The sequence below is a fragment of the Engraulis encrasicolus genome, chromosome 5 (genome assembly GCF_034702125.1).
Source record: "Engraulis encrasicolus isolate BLACKSEA-1 chromosome 5, IST_EnEncr_1.0, whole genome shotgun sequence".
NCBI lineage: Eukaryota > Metazoa > Chordata > Actinopteri > Clupeiformes > Engraulidae > Engraulis > Engraulis encrasicolus.
In genome coordinates, this window is record NC_085861.1 from 13,887,827 (window position 1) to 13,901,184 (window position 13,358).

At 49.7% G+C, this 13,358-nt stretch overlaps 1 protein-coding gene across 2 annotated transcripts in view; it reads right to left on the reverse strand.

Moving 5' to 3' along the window:
- LOC134449001 (nuclear factor of activated T-cells, cytoplasmic 1-like) overlaps positions 1 to 13,358 on the reverse strand; it is a 150,035-nt gene that overhangs the window by 91,911 nt on the left and 44,766 nt on the right. For both annotated transcript variants that reach the window (XM_063198728.1, XM_063198729.1), the window contains 2 exons: positions 8,636 to 8,808; positions 5,491 to 5,631 (listed from right to left, as the gene is read on the reverse strand). In XM_063198728.1, coding sequence (XP_063054798.1) covers positions 5,491 to 5,631; positions 8,636 to 8,808 — 314 coding nt within the window. The remainder of the gene's footprint in view (positions 1 to 5,490; positions 5,632 to 8,635; positions 8,809 to 13,358) is intronic.

The window sequence follows — 13,358 nt, forward strand, 5'->3', positions numbered from 1 at the left end:
AGAGAGAGAGAGAGAAAGAGAGAGAGAGAAAGAGAGAGAGATATGAAGAGAGAGATGTAGAGAGACAGAGGCACTGAGAGAGAAAGGAAGAGAGGGAGAGAGGGAGAGAGAGATGGGAGAGAGAGAAGTACTTTAGAGAGAGACAGAGGCACTAAGGGAGACTGAGAGAGATGATCGACTAAAAAAAGTTAGAAAAGGAGTGTGAATACATTGAGAAAACTGAAAGGAGTGGCGAGGAAAAAAAAGAAATGAAAACAAAAGGCAAGGTAAACGAGGGAAAGAAATGGTGCATGGGAGAATACTCTCACACACAGCAAAAAGAAAGACAGGGATGAAAAGCGCAGGGAGGGAGAATTTTTGAAAAAGCAACTTGGTAGAGAAAGAAAAGGAAAATCGACAAGACAGGGAGACAGTAGCAAAATAATAGTGCAAAGCCAAAAAGAAGAGACAGAGTGGAGTCTGGAAGATAAAAAGAGACAGAAGCAGGTTAACGGATGGAAAAAAGGAGACAGAGAGAGAGAGAGAGAGAGAGAGAGAGAGAGAGAGAGAGAGAGAGAGAGAGAGAGAGAGAGAGAGAGAGAGAAAGAGAACCGACAGACAGACAGATAGACAGACACAACAGAGACTGACAGAGTGAAGGAGAGAGAGGATAAGTGAATGTGTGGGTCTATGTGATGCATTTCCAAATGGGGGTGGTAGCAGTCCCCCAGGGGGCATTGGGGAGCTCTAGGGGGGCGTTGAGAAGGATACAGCTGAGAGGAGGCGGTGCTTAGTTGCCACTGAGGGGAATTAGTCCATTTCATTTTTTAATACTGAGGTGTGGCTTTGTCAGGCTTAATATGATGTGGTCAAGGGGGCGTTTGGAGGCTTGTGATAAGGCCAAGCCTGCGTTTGTTTATAAAAAAGGTTGAGAACCTCTAGTTGGGAACTCCACTCTATGTGGAGGGAGACATGTGGCTGGAGGAGTGAGTGAGGAGTGAGGGGGAGAGAGGGGCTGCGTAGCCTCCTCCTGGGGATCCCCTCTGGGCCGTCACCCACACACCCACCCCTGCGAGGGGGATGCCTGCACTCCACTCCAGGAGGCTTTAGCAATGTGTCAGAGTGTTTAACGGCCAGCCTGGGTAAAGGGAGCCATGTGTGTGTGTGTGTGTGTGTGTGTGTGTGTGTGTGTGTGTGTGTGTGTGTGTGTGTGTGTGTGTGTGTGTGTGTATGTGTGTGTGTGTGTGTATGTGTGTGTGTGTGTGTGTGTGTGTGTCTGTGTGTGTGTGTGTGTGTGTGTGTGTGTGTGTGTGTGTGTGTGTGCATTCGCCGTATGTGTGTGTTTGGAGGAAAGGGGGCTATGTGCAGCTGGCTATGCAGGAAACAGAAGGGGAGAGGAGCTGGTGGTGGAGGTAGTGGGACGGGGGCAGGAGAGGAGCTGGTGGTGGAGGTAGTGGGACGGGGGCAGGAGAGGAGCTGGTGGTGGAGGTAGTGGGACGGGGGCAGGAGAGGAGCTGGTGGTGGAGGTAGCGGGACGGGGGCAGGAGAGGAGCTGGTGGTGGAGGTAGTGGGACGGGGGCAGGAGAGGAGCTGGTGGTGGAGGTAGCGGGACGGGGGCAGGAGAGGAGCTGGTGGTGGAGGTAGTGGGACGGGGGCAGGAGAGGAGCTGGTGGTGGAGGTAGTGGGACGGGGGCAGGAGAGGAGCTGGTGGTGGAGGTAGTGGGACGGGGGCAGGAGAGGAGCTGGGGGTGGAGGTAGCGGGACGGGGGCAGGAGAGGAGCTGGTGGTGGAGGTAGCGGGACGGGGGTAGGAGATGGGCTGGTGGTGCGGGTTGGTGGTGGGATAAGGGGTAGGAGAGGAGCTGGGGGTGGGGTTGGTGGTGGGATAGGGGGTAGGAGATGGGCTGGGGGTGCGGGTGGTGTTGGGTGGATAGGGGGTAGGAGATGGGCTGGGGGTGGGGGTGGTGTTGGTGGTGTTGGTGGTGGGGTGGAGTTAGAGGAGGGGTGCGATGAGGGTCTGGGGAGTGTTGCTGTGGGCGGCGAGTTGGGGAGTGTGTGTGTGTGTGTGTGTGTGTGTGTGTGTGGGGGGGGGGGGGGGGGGGGGGGGGGGGGGTTGGGGGTTGTGTGTGTTTTTGTCATAGCACGCAGGCCAGTGATGAAGCCCAAGGCCGGTAGCATGCAGGCAGGCATGGGAAAGCCCTTCGCACACAAACAGCGGCAGCAGCAGCAGCAGCAGCAGCAGCACAGCAGGCCAGGACAGCCACAGCAACAAACGTCCTCCTCAGGGCCCTAGTGCCTGTCAGAGCTAGAGCCCGCCGCATAAATCAGTGCCCATATCAGTGCTGGGCTTCAAAGGGGCCTCGTGGATGTGAAAACGCATTAAAGAGAAATGGGCCAGAACGGAACGAACGGGAGGTGCATGAGCGAGAAGAAGTCTGGGAAATCAACGCAAAAGTGTTTTTCTCATTTGCCTCTCTGTGCGCTGCTTCATTTTTTTTAAAAACAAACCTTTATGCTTTTAACCAACACAATGCTTTTATTCACTCACACGATGCAGCTCCTACGCCCAGGTATTGTATACGGTATGGTAAATCTATAGTCTTACTGTAAGTGAGGCGAATATGCCGTACCTATTTCCTGAAGCAAACACATACAGCAACAATAATAACAACAACAACAACAACAACAACAAAGACAAAAAGAAAACCTTTCACCACTCTCATCATCATGATGGACATTATCGGAAGAAGCCGTGTCAATCTCCCTCTCTCTCTCTCTCTCTCTCTCTCTCTCTCTCTCTCTCCCTGTCTCTCTCCCATTAATTCCACGTTGGCACACAAACAGAGCCTGACATCATCTCCAAAGGCCCCGGCGTCTCTCACGGCAATCAGGCAAATGACTGTTTGTAAACCTCCACGATATCGACAAGTCTGCAGTAGCGGGATGCCACTGTGTTGTGGCGCAGCTCTGCACAGCACAGCACAGCACAGCACAGCACAGCACAGCACAGCACAGCACAGCACAGCACAGCACAGCACAGCACAGCACAGCACAGCACAGCACAGCTCTGCACAGCACAGCACAGCTCTGCACAGCACAGCACAGCACAGCACAGCACAGCACAGCACAGCACAGCACAGCACACAGCTACCCTACCCTAACCTCCCCTCCCCTCCCACCAGACAGTTAGGCACAGCAAAACGCAGCTCTGCACAGCTCTGCACAACAGAGCACACAGCTACCCTACCCTAACCTCCCCTCCCCTCCCACCAGACAGTTAGGCACAGCACAACACAGCTCTGCACAGCACAGCACAGCGACCCTAATCTCCCCTCACCTCCCCTCCCAGACAGTTAGAGAGAGAGAGAGGGAGAGAGAGAGAGAGAGAGAGAGAGAGAGAGAGAGAGAGAGAGAGAGAGAGAGAGAGAGAGAGGGAGGGAGGGAGGAGAGGAGGGATATTGAAAGAAGTGAGACATTGTGGAGCAAAATAGCAAATGTCAAGAGGAGTCAAATGGGAGGTGGCTTTGAAAGAGAGAAGAAGAGGGATGCATGTGTGAATGTGTGTGTGTGTGTGTGTGTGTGTGTGTGTGTGTGTGTGTGTGTGTGTGTGTGTGTGTGTGTGTGTGTGTGGTGTGTGTGAGAGAGAGAGAGAGAGAGAGAGAGAGAGAGAGAGAGAGAGAGAGAGAGAGAGAGAGAGAGAGAGAGAGAGAGAGAGAGAGAGAGCGAGAGAGAGAGAGAGAGAGAGAGAGAGAGAGAGTGAGGGGGGGGGTTAATGGTGCAATACAGAAAGGTTTAGACTCAGTGAAGATAAAGAGCCGAAGAGAAAGGATGACTGATACAGATAAAGACAGAAGGAAGGGAGAGAAAAAGAGCGGTAGAGAGACACAGACTGAAAAGAAGGAGAGCAAGAGAGAGAGAAGGGGAGATAGAGAGAGGGAGAGAAAGAGAGAGAAAAGGAGAGAGAGAGGGAGAGACAGAGAGACAGAAAGGAAAGATGGAGAGAGAGAGCGAGAGAGTGAGAGAGAGAGAGAGAGAGAGAGAGAGAGAGAAAGGGAGAGAAAGAGAGAGAGAGAGAAAAGGAGAGAGACAGCGAGAGAGAGAGAGAGAGAGAGAGAGAGAGAGAGAGAGAGAGAGAGAGAGAAAAGGAGAGAGATTGCACATGCCCCGCTTGTGATTCATTCCTCTACTTGCGGCAAGCGTCAGTGAACAGGCAATGGAAATTTCTGCAAATGTAAATACGTTTTGGTTAAAAATATAGTGCCTTAATGCACACCACATGTGGCTCTCTGGCAGAACGGGACGACTATTTTGACGGGAGGAGAGACCGACCAAGCGAACTGAGCAGAGAGGAGGGACTCACTTGGAGGGAGAGAGAGAGAGAGAGGGAGGGAGAGAGAGAGAGAGAGAGAGAGAGAGAGAGGGGGGGGGATAGAGAAGGAGGGATGGAGAAAAAAAGAGGGGAGAGGGGAGAAGAAGAAAAGGGGAGGAAAAACCATCCAAGTGGGAGACTAAGGCATCATAGGAAGGGAGGGTGAAAAGAAAAAGATGAGTGGAAGAAGAGAGTGGGAGAGGAGGATGACAACACACTGGATAGAGGATGAGGTGCGAGGTGGACATCCCAGCTTCAGAAAATACAAAGTCCTACCTACCACCAGTGGCGCTCGGAGCAATTGCACACAGGGCCCCAGGGCAAAACACTTATAGGGCCCCCTCATACGGCCTGCCAAAGTCACAATAGGGCCCCCACCACCAATTCAAGAGTGCCCTGGGCCATGGGGCAAATGCCTTGCTCGCCCTCCCACATAGCATTTGTTCCAGCCTAGTCACTGAACCAGCAGACGGAATACTGCAGCTAGCTACATCATTTAATTAGCTAAATCACCTGTGTTGAGTGCATTGGCAAGAGGAATACATGACAGGAGTTATTTTCTCAGTCCAATTTGTCCGCCTCCGAGTGTCTGTGTGAGTTGGGGGGGAGTTTGTCTTGGGCCTAATCCACAGCCACAGGAGTGGGAGTGTAAGACATCAGAAGGAGTGAAAAGGAGAGTGAGAGAAAATTATGAGAACACAGGAAGACGTGTAAAGGCAGGAGAGAGAGAGAGAGAGAGAGAGAGAGAGAGAGAGAGAGAGAGAGAGAGAGAGAGAGAGAGAGAGAGAGAGAGAGAGAGAGAGAGAGAGAGAGAGAGAGAGAGAGAGATTTTCAATATGGTAACCAAAGATAAATCATGCCACGTTTCAACCCTAAATGGTTGTGACTGAACTCCATTCATTCTCCTAGTCTCCTAAAGGGGCATATCTGCTGTAGGATATCAGTTTACGTCACATGGATTCAGGAAGAAAATCCTTATGAACTGAGGGAGAGCGAGAGAGAGTGTGAGAGAGAGAGAGAGAGAGAGAGAGAGAGAGAGAGAGAGAGAGAGAGAGAGAGAGAGAGAGAGAGAGAGAGAGAGAGAGATGTGGAGAGAGAGGGAGAGAGAGAGGGAGAGAGAGAGAGAGAGAGCTCTCACTGTACCTTGGGCCTTCTCCACGAACACCACCTTGGAGTCGGGCAGGAAGTTGTGTCCGCTGAGCAGCATTCTCTTGCCCCCCGTGGCCACGTAGCTGTCCATACTCTGCTTCTCCACCAGGGGCAGCTCCTGGGCCGAACGCTGGGCTGAAAAGGGGGGCAGAAAGGGGCAAGGGGTAAGGAGAAGAAGAGAAGTGTAAGGAGGAGAGCTAGTCAAGAGTACTACGACAGATCGACCGACAGACAGACAGACAGACAGACCGACAGGACGAAAAACAGGCAGACAGACTGACATACAGGCAGGCAGAGAGACAGACAGGCAGGCAGGCAGGCAGGCAGGCAGACAGACAGGCAGGCAGGCAGACAGGCAGGCAGACAGACAGACAGACCGACAGGTTAGTCAAGAAACTTCCAAAAGAGTGTCTATGTATGAGCAGATACCGTAGATAAGCAGACAGAAAGACAAAAAGGCAGGAAGGCAGGCAGGCAGTCAGACAGACAGACAGACAGACAGACAGACAGACATGGAGTCAGTCAGTCAGACAGTCAGTCAGTCAGTCAGGCAGACAGACAGACAGACAGACAGACAGACAGACAGACAGACAGACAGAATGATTGACCGACCGAGCGTCTGATAGATAGATAGATAGATAGATAGATAGATAGATAGATAGATAGACAGACAGACAGACAGACAGACAGACAGACAGACAGACAGACAGACAGACAGACAGACAGACAGACAGACAGTGTAGCATGTGGTGGAGAAATGAATAACGATGCACAGCCAAGTAGTTAGAAAATGAGGCAACGTGTGAAATACAGAGAAACAGCAAGGGAGCGTGCTATGGCGCTATGGAGAAGCATAAATAAGAGGCAATGACAAGTCCTGGAGACGGAGGTGTGAGTCACTCAGCCTTTCCCTCACCCCACTCTCCATGTGCTCCCGGGCCTCCGGTCTTACCCCCCTCACCCCCCCCTTCTCAGGCCCTACAGCTGTGCATCTCACACCCGGGACCCCCCGACACAACATCCCATAACTGTCCCCCTCCTCCTCCCACATTCGACTCTCCCCCCCCCCCCCCCCCAATAATAACTCAATAACTCACAGTCCTTGACCCCCATGCGCTGTGACGCGCCACTGCACCGCGGCACCTTCCCTTGCATTTTGCACGACCCTTGAAGATCACAGCTCTCCTCTCCTCTCCTCTCCTCTCCTCTCCTCTCCTCTCCTCTCCTCTCCTACCGGCTCCTCTCCTCTCCCCTCCTCTCCTCTCCTCTCCTCTCCTCTCCTCTCCTCTCGTCGCATCTTGATCCTATCATATCTCCTCCCTTTATGGCCCTCAGAAACGTGGCCAGTGTGCCTCTCTTTGCTTTTGTGTGCATCATTTGTTCTGTTTGCATATCGCTCGCTTCAGCTATTTTGGCAGCCAGGCCACAGGATGACTCACATTTTCAATGTTTTATGTTTTATGTACCACCTGTGTCCTCCACTAAATATTTCTTTGTTTTTTTTACTACAATACACCTCGGAGGCTGTTGGATGTCAAGTTTTATTTTATTTTTTTTCGTGTGAAGAACCAGACTGCCATGGGCATCAGCGTGCGAAAGCAACACATTTTGATAATCAGTCGTTAGCACATTTCGGCATGCTCACTGCCTTAATCAAGTCTGTTGGAAGTACTTAAAGTCAGAAAAAGGTTTCGCAATTCACAACTCCACGGCTTTTATATGTGTCCCAAGAAGCGAATAACGCTAGTCAGGGTGAATATAAAATTATGAAAGGTGGCATGAAACAAACAGTGAATAACATCATCAGATTTGGAAATAACGCAAGCAGACAACAGGTACCCCAGGTTGTGTCTGCACTTTGCACCAGGACTGAACTGGTACCAAAAAATGGCCTGGGCACCCCTGTTTTTCGTCAATACTGTCATTCATTCAGGCCACTGTCTAATTCAAAGATAGGCCAATGGGTCACACCACACAAAGGTAGGGCCAGTCTTTATGGTAGAGAAATCAAACAAACATACAAACAAAAAAACAACAACATCGATTGACTGATGATTGTTGGCCCACCGGGAAAATGCCCTGTATGCCGGATTACCAGTCCAGCCCTGCTTTGCACTCAGGTGGACATGACATCAGAAAGTTGGGAAAGTTCAACACAGCACTTTCCAAGCCCTCGTCCAATGCCGCAGGACGTTCAGATGTGGAGGCATGGATGGCGAATGACCCTCGGTCAGAGAAGACGTACGTTGTAAGAACATTTCAAAAGTATGAAAAAAAAAACCACTCATTTTTGTTGCCCTATACGAACTGGCGGCCCACAACTAATGAAATGTTCAGCAAAGAATCTTTTTTTTGTGGTTCAGCCCTATGGCATTTGAGCTGAGTCATGGTCGTTAATCAGTGTTTTAAAAACGAAAAACTAAAACACAAACACAAGGTGTTAACCACTGCAGAGAGGAGGAGGCTTTGGCCTTTCCAACCCAAACATGTCCGTCCTCCCGCCCCTTGTAGCCACAGCTTTTGGAGGGAAAGGCGAGAGAGCAAGAGGGAAAAAGAGGAGGCCAGAGACGTTCATAACAGTCCCGGTCCTGTCTGTGTGGCACTGGGTGGAAAGGGGAAGATGTTTGAAAAAGTCCCCCTGGAATTTTAACACGTTTCTACAAACTACATCTCTCCAATCATCTTTATGTAATTGCAGCAGTGTTTTTGCAAGTGTAAGTGTATGTGTGGGTGGTGGGGCTATTTTTTTCCATTGGCATTAGTGGTGTGAGTGAGTGGTGTGAGGACATACTTATGTATTTGTGTGTGTAAGTGAGAGACAATGAAAAAGCCAAGAGACACAGACAGTGCAAGACAGACAGATCGATTAAGGGTGAGACAGACAGACAGACAGACAGACAGACAGACAGACAGACAGACAGACAGACACAGACACAGACACAAAGGCACACAGACACAGACACACACACACAGACACACAGACACACACACACACACACACACACACACACACACACACACACACACACACACACACACACACACACACACACACACACACACCCACAGACAGACAGACAGACATTCACACACACAGAGCGACCTAGAGAAAGAGAGCTAAAGGCAGGGAGAGACTCACAGCACTCTATGGGGTTGGAGCAGGCCTGCAGGGACACCGTCCTGCCATTGGGCTGGTTGATGTGCACGCGGAACACCATCCTCACGCGAGTGTTCTTGCGGCCGATGTCCGTCTCCCCCTTGCGCAGCTCGATGTCGGAGTTCCGCAGCTTCAGGATCCCAGCACAGTCAATTCTGTCCACAAACACACAAATCAAAGCATGTCAATGATTACATACTGTATATATTAGAGATGCACCGGATCCAAGATCCGGTTCCGGATCTGGCAGGATAATAGGGTTTTTCACAGGATCCAGATCCTGTTCCAGGATCCAGGATCCGGTAGCCGAGGCTTTTCAGTCAAAATAGTTTGAGCCAACCTGATAAAAAGGGCCCACGTGTGTGAGTAGGCTATGTGTTTCAACCCTTTCGTAGATTCCGGTATCCGGTTCCGGATCCGGCAGGATCTTAAGCAGTGGATCCGGTATCCGGCAGGATCCTAAAAATCAGGATCTGGTGCATCTCTACTATATATGCTGTAAATGTACTGTAAACATACTGCACAGTGCAGTATTAACAGCGTATTGTGGTTATATATTGACTGAATACTGTTAATATTCCTAATAAGTATATGCCATGCACAAGAATTCTATCATGATGGGTTCATGTGCAAGTGTGAAAGTGAGGCACCATTGTACAGCAGTTGCAAATGTCCTGAGTGCACTGAGTGCCTTTAACATAAATGTGAGAAAATAATGTGTGTTACAATGTTACAGAGACATTATTGTCTTCGAACCTCCCCAGTAGACCAATACAAAGATGTAGGGTGATTGAGCTGACTTCCGGAGAGTCGAAGAATAGTTGAGGGCCAAAAGTGATTATGCCCACCAGGGCCACTGACAGCTTTGGCAAGGCCCGGTACAAAGTTATGATACAATGTAATGAGGACCCAGTTCTGGGGGCTCGTTCTCTCTCTCCCTCTCTCTCTCTCCCTCTCTCTCTCTCTCTCTCTCTCTCTCTCTCTCTCTCTCTCTCTCTCTCTCTCTCTCTCTCTCTCTCTCTCTCTCTCTCTCTCTCTCTCTCTCTCTCTCTCTCTCTGCCCTGGAGACAACTGACCCATTTCCCCCTCCCCACTGTCGGATTCCCTGGATGAACACAAGCTGTAGAGTGATTGACTTGACTTCTGGGGAGTGCGCGATGAGTGGCAACATACAGTAGATTTAGTGCATGTGCGCAGCAATGGGCCGAGAGTCATTATGCTCATTGACAAGGTGTCTTGTGAAGCGAGGTGCAGAGTGAGAGCTCATTCTTCCGAGGGACAAATCTGACTGGAAGCAAGGTGATGCTGAACGGAGCTTCCTCTGAACCTGATGCCACATACAGTAACGCTCAACCGAACTGAGCCTACGATCAAAAGCTTTCTCTTCGTCAAGACTTGTCATTTCCCCAAAACCCCACCTTCCTTCTCACGCGAGATGTGTGCAGCTCCTTTGTTTCCTAACAAATGACCGAGCAAAAACAGGGCAAGAGTACAGTACAGCACTGTCCAGTATGCTGCAGCGATGAGAATGAGCCTCTGGTGGATTGCTCTTTCCACTGGTGAGGTGCTGGCTGGCGTCCGTTAGCTTTCTCACACCCACTCTCCTCTCGTCCACCCATCCAGCTCTCTATCCCCCCATCCCCATCCCCATCCCCATCCCCATCCCCATCCCCATCCCCATCCCCATCCCCATCCCCATCCCCATCTCCCCTTCGTCTGCCTGTCTCCTGTCTGAAGTCCCTGCTCCCCGCCCGCTGCGCCTCACTTCAAACCTCACACATTTTGTCATTTCTCAAACGCTCAACTTGAGAAAACTTCAACTTGACTAACCGTTGCCACATTTAGCAACACTTTTTTTTGTTTAACAATGTCCAATTTCTTTTTTTTCTTTTCTTCCTTTCTCACTCTCTCCCCCTTTCTTATGTCTGGGGATTTTCCTCTGCAGGACCTCCGAACGGAAAAAGGCATTGCTTTTCAGACCCGCCTTTCATGAAATTAAATAAAACGAAACCCTTGGCTGCTAAAAACGTGTGGAAGTGCTGCATATGGGAGAGGGCTTGGCATTTCAATTATTTGACATGCGAGCATTTTGGGCAACACTCCTGGAACATGGTAAATGTCAAGTTTTACACAAATCTATTTTCCCCCACTCTGGTCAGTAAAAATTTGAATAAATAAATAAAAAAATGGCACTCCAAACGAATGCATGAATGGCTGTGGATTATCCCAGGGCCTTAAGCAATGACTTGTAGTATTCAAACAAATAAGTCCTATAGTATCACTTAGAGTATATGTCAGATAGAGATTACACCCCTAACAAATTAGCATGCACACTAACTGTGTAGGTGGTAGTGCAGATTTTCAGATACATGTATATGACTGCTCTAGTTCTCTGCGTGGGCGAGACCACATTTCCATGAGACCACAGTGAGTTTTTGTTGACAATTTGCTTTGACAAGGCTTTCACCTTTGGAACCAGTTTCCTGGCCTGTGTCAGATCCTGTCACAAGCAACTCCTACACTGCGTTTATATTTCAGCCACAGGTGAAGCATTCTATGATTACAGCACTTTCTGTTTTGCTGTTTTCTGGTACTGACTGAATGCATGAAGTAAAATCTGCAGCATGCCACCCACAGGCCTCCACATACTCACACAGTGCTAGCATAACACAGTGATGTTGTCCTCCTGACTGGCTAAAGCCAAGGCAGAAGCAGCATAGTAGTCATTTTCTGGGTTGCAAGCTGCTAATTTGGAGGTTGCTGTGATTGCACTGTGGTCCGCCGTGTGGTATGTAAGAGGCTGTGGCGGACTTCTCGTGTCACATAAACAGCCATGAATCAAACTCTCACCGCTCGGCCAAAGTCAGCTACCTTCGCAGCGGATCCACTCTGCAGCGAGTGAGTGCGGTTAGCAAGCCTCTTCTGAGACATTCTGTTCAATATGATGTCATGCTGATGGTTTCTACTTTGGTTAGTTGTTGGTATTTTTTTTCGCTTCTTTGCTCTCTGAAGAGAGAGGAGAGAGCTTGCATTCATAGGGCTCTTCTGATAAGTACCTTTTAATAAAAGTCCTGATATTTAACAGGCCACAGCACATTTTTTATTCATATGCAGAAGAAACCAACTTTCATTTTTTTCTGCGGTCATAAATATACAGACTTCTTCACGTAAAAGGGAGGATAAAGTACATTGGTGTGGGGGGGAGGGTAAGGGGGAACCCCCTCAGAGCCCATCTCCCCTGCATCCCTCCACCACCACCACCACCACCATCAATCAGAAGACATCCCTGTCTGTCGTGCTACAGCATCCCCTGACCCTTTCCGCACCTCATTCAGAGGCAGAAGTGGAAAAAGTCAGTCAGCGACCCTTTACAGGGCATGACCTTTCTCTCCTCGCAAGGAGAACGTTTCAGCCCACACCTTCCTGAGCTGGCACAGAAAAGAAGAAAGAGAGAGAGATGGGGAGGGAGAGAGAGAGAGGGAAAGAGAGAGAGAGAAAGACAGAGAGAGAGAGAGAGAGAGAGGGAGGGAGAGAGAGAAGGGGGAGAGAGAGAGAAATAGAGAGAAAGAGAGAGAAGGGGGTGGAGAGAGAGAGGGAGAGAGAGAGACAGAGAGAGAGAAAGAGAGAGGAAGCGAGAGAGAGAGAGAAGAAGCGAGAGAGAGAGAGAGAGAGGCAAGGCAAGAGAAATAAGAAGCTCTTTCCCTCCCAAATTCACTGTGACATTAAAACAGTCCCATGGCCCTACTCTCAAGTTACCCCTCTCTCGTTTGAGTTGGAGCTTTCACGATGCCAAGTGCCAATGACAGCATCCACAGTTAAAGCTCACGGAGATGGAGGGTGAGATTGAGCTTTCAATTTTTTGAACCTGAACTCCACTCCACTCCACGCGAGCACCAAAGTGAACAGTGGCTGCACAGTATAACTCGCAGCCCGTAACCGTCTTAGACATGACTCTATTCAGAGGAGAGGGTCTGTAACTCTTCCACACAAAACCATGAAAAAGAAGAAAGAAAACATATATCTTATTTCAACGGAAACCTACAGAATATGGCCAACATTCTTAGACAAAGACTGTCTCACCTAAGGAAAACATGAACCAAAAAAAATCTCTAAAAGGAGTCAGGAGCGGGAGGTAGATGAGGGAGAAAAGGGAAACAGAAGAGAGAGGTGAAGCAGGTTATGTAACTTCTCCTCAGGATTAGACGCCATATCCCTGACACACGTTACCGGGCCCCAGGCCAGCAGACCCATTGTGGCTGGAACTGCAGCAGCCCAGACAGTACAGGGAGATCTGCTGCTGGGGCTCCCTGTAGATCTCAGCCTCCTCTATCTCTCTCTCCCTCTCTCTTTTACTCTCTCTCTCTCTCTCTCTCTCTCTCTCTCTCTCTCTCTCTCTCTCTCTCTCTCTCTCTCTCTCTCTCTCTCTCATTGTCTCTTATGGTGTATCTCTGCCACACTACAGTATATTGCTGTGTCTCCTTCTCTCTCTACCAGCCTCTCTCTCTCTCTCTCTCTCTCTCTCTCTCTCTCTCTCTCTCTCTCTCTCTCTCTCTCTCTCTCTCTCTCTCTCTCTCTCTCTGTACAAACACCACCTCCACCACACTATATCTCCTTCTCTCTCTACAGTCTCTCTCTCTCCCTCCCTCTCTTCCTCTTTGTCTCTGTCTCTGTCTCTCTCTCTGTCTCTTTATCTCCCTCTCTCTCT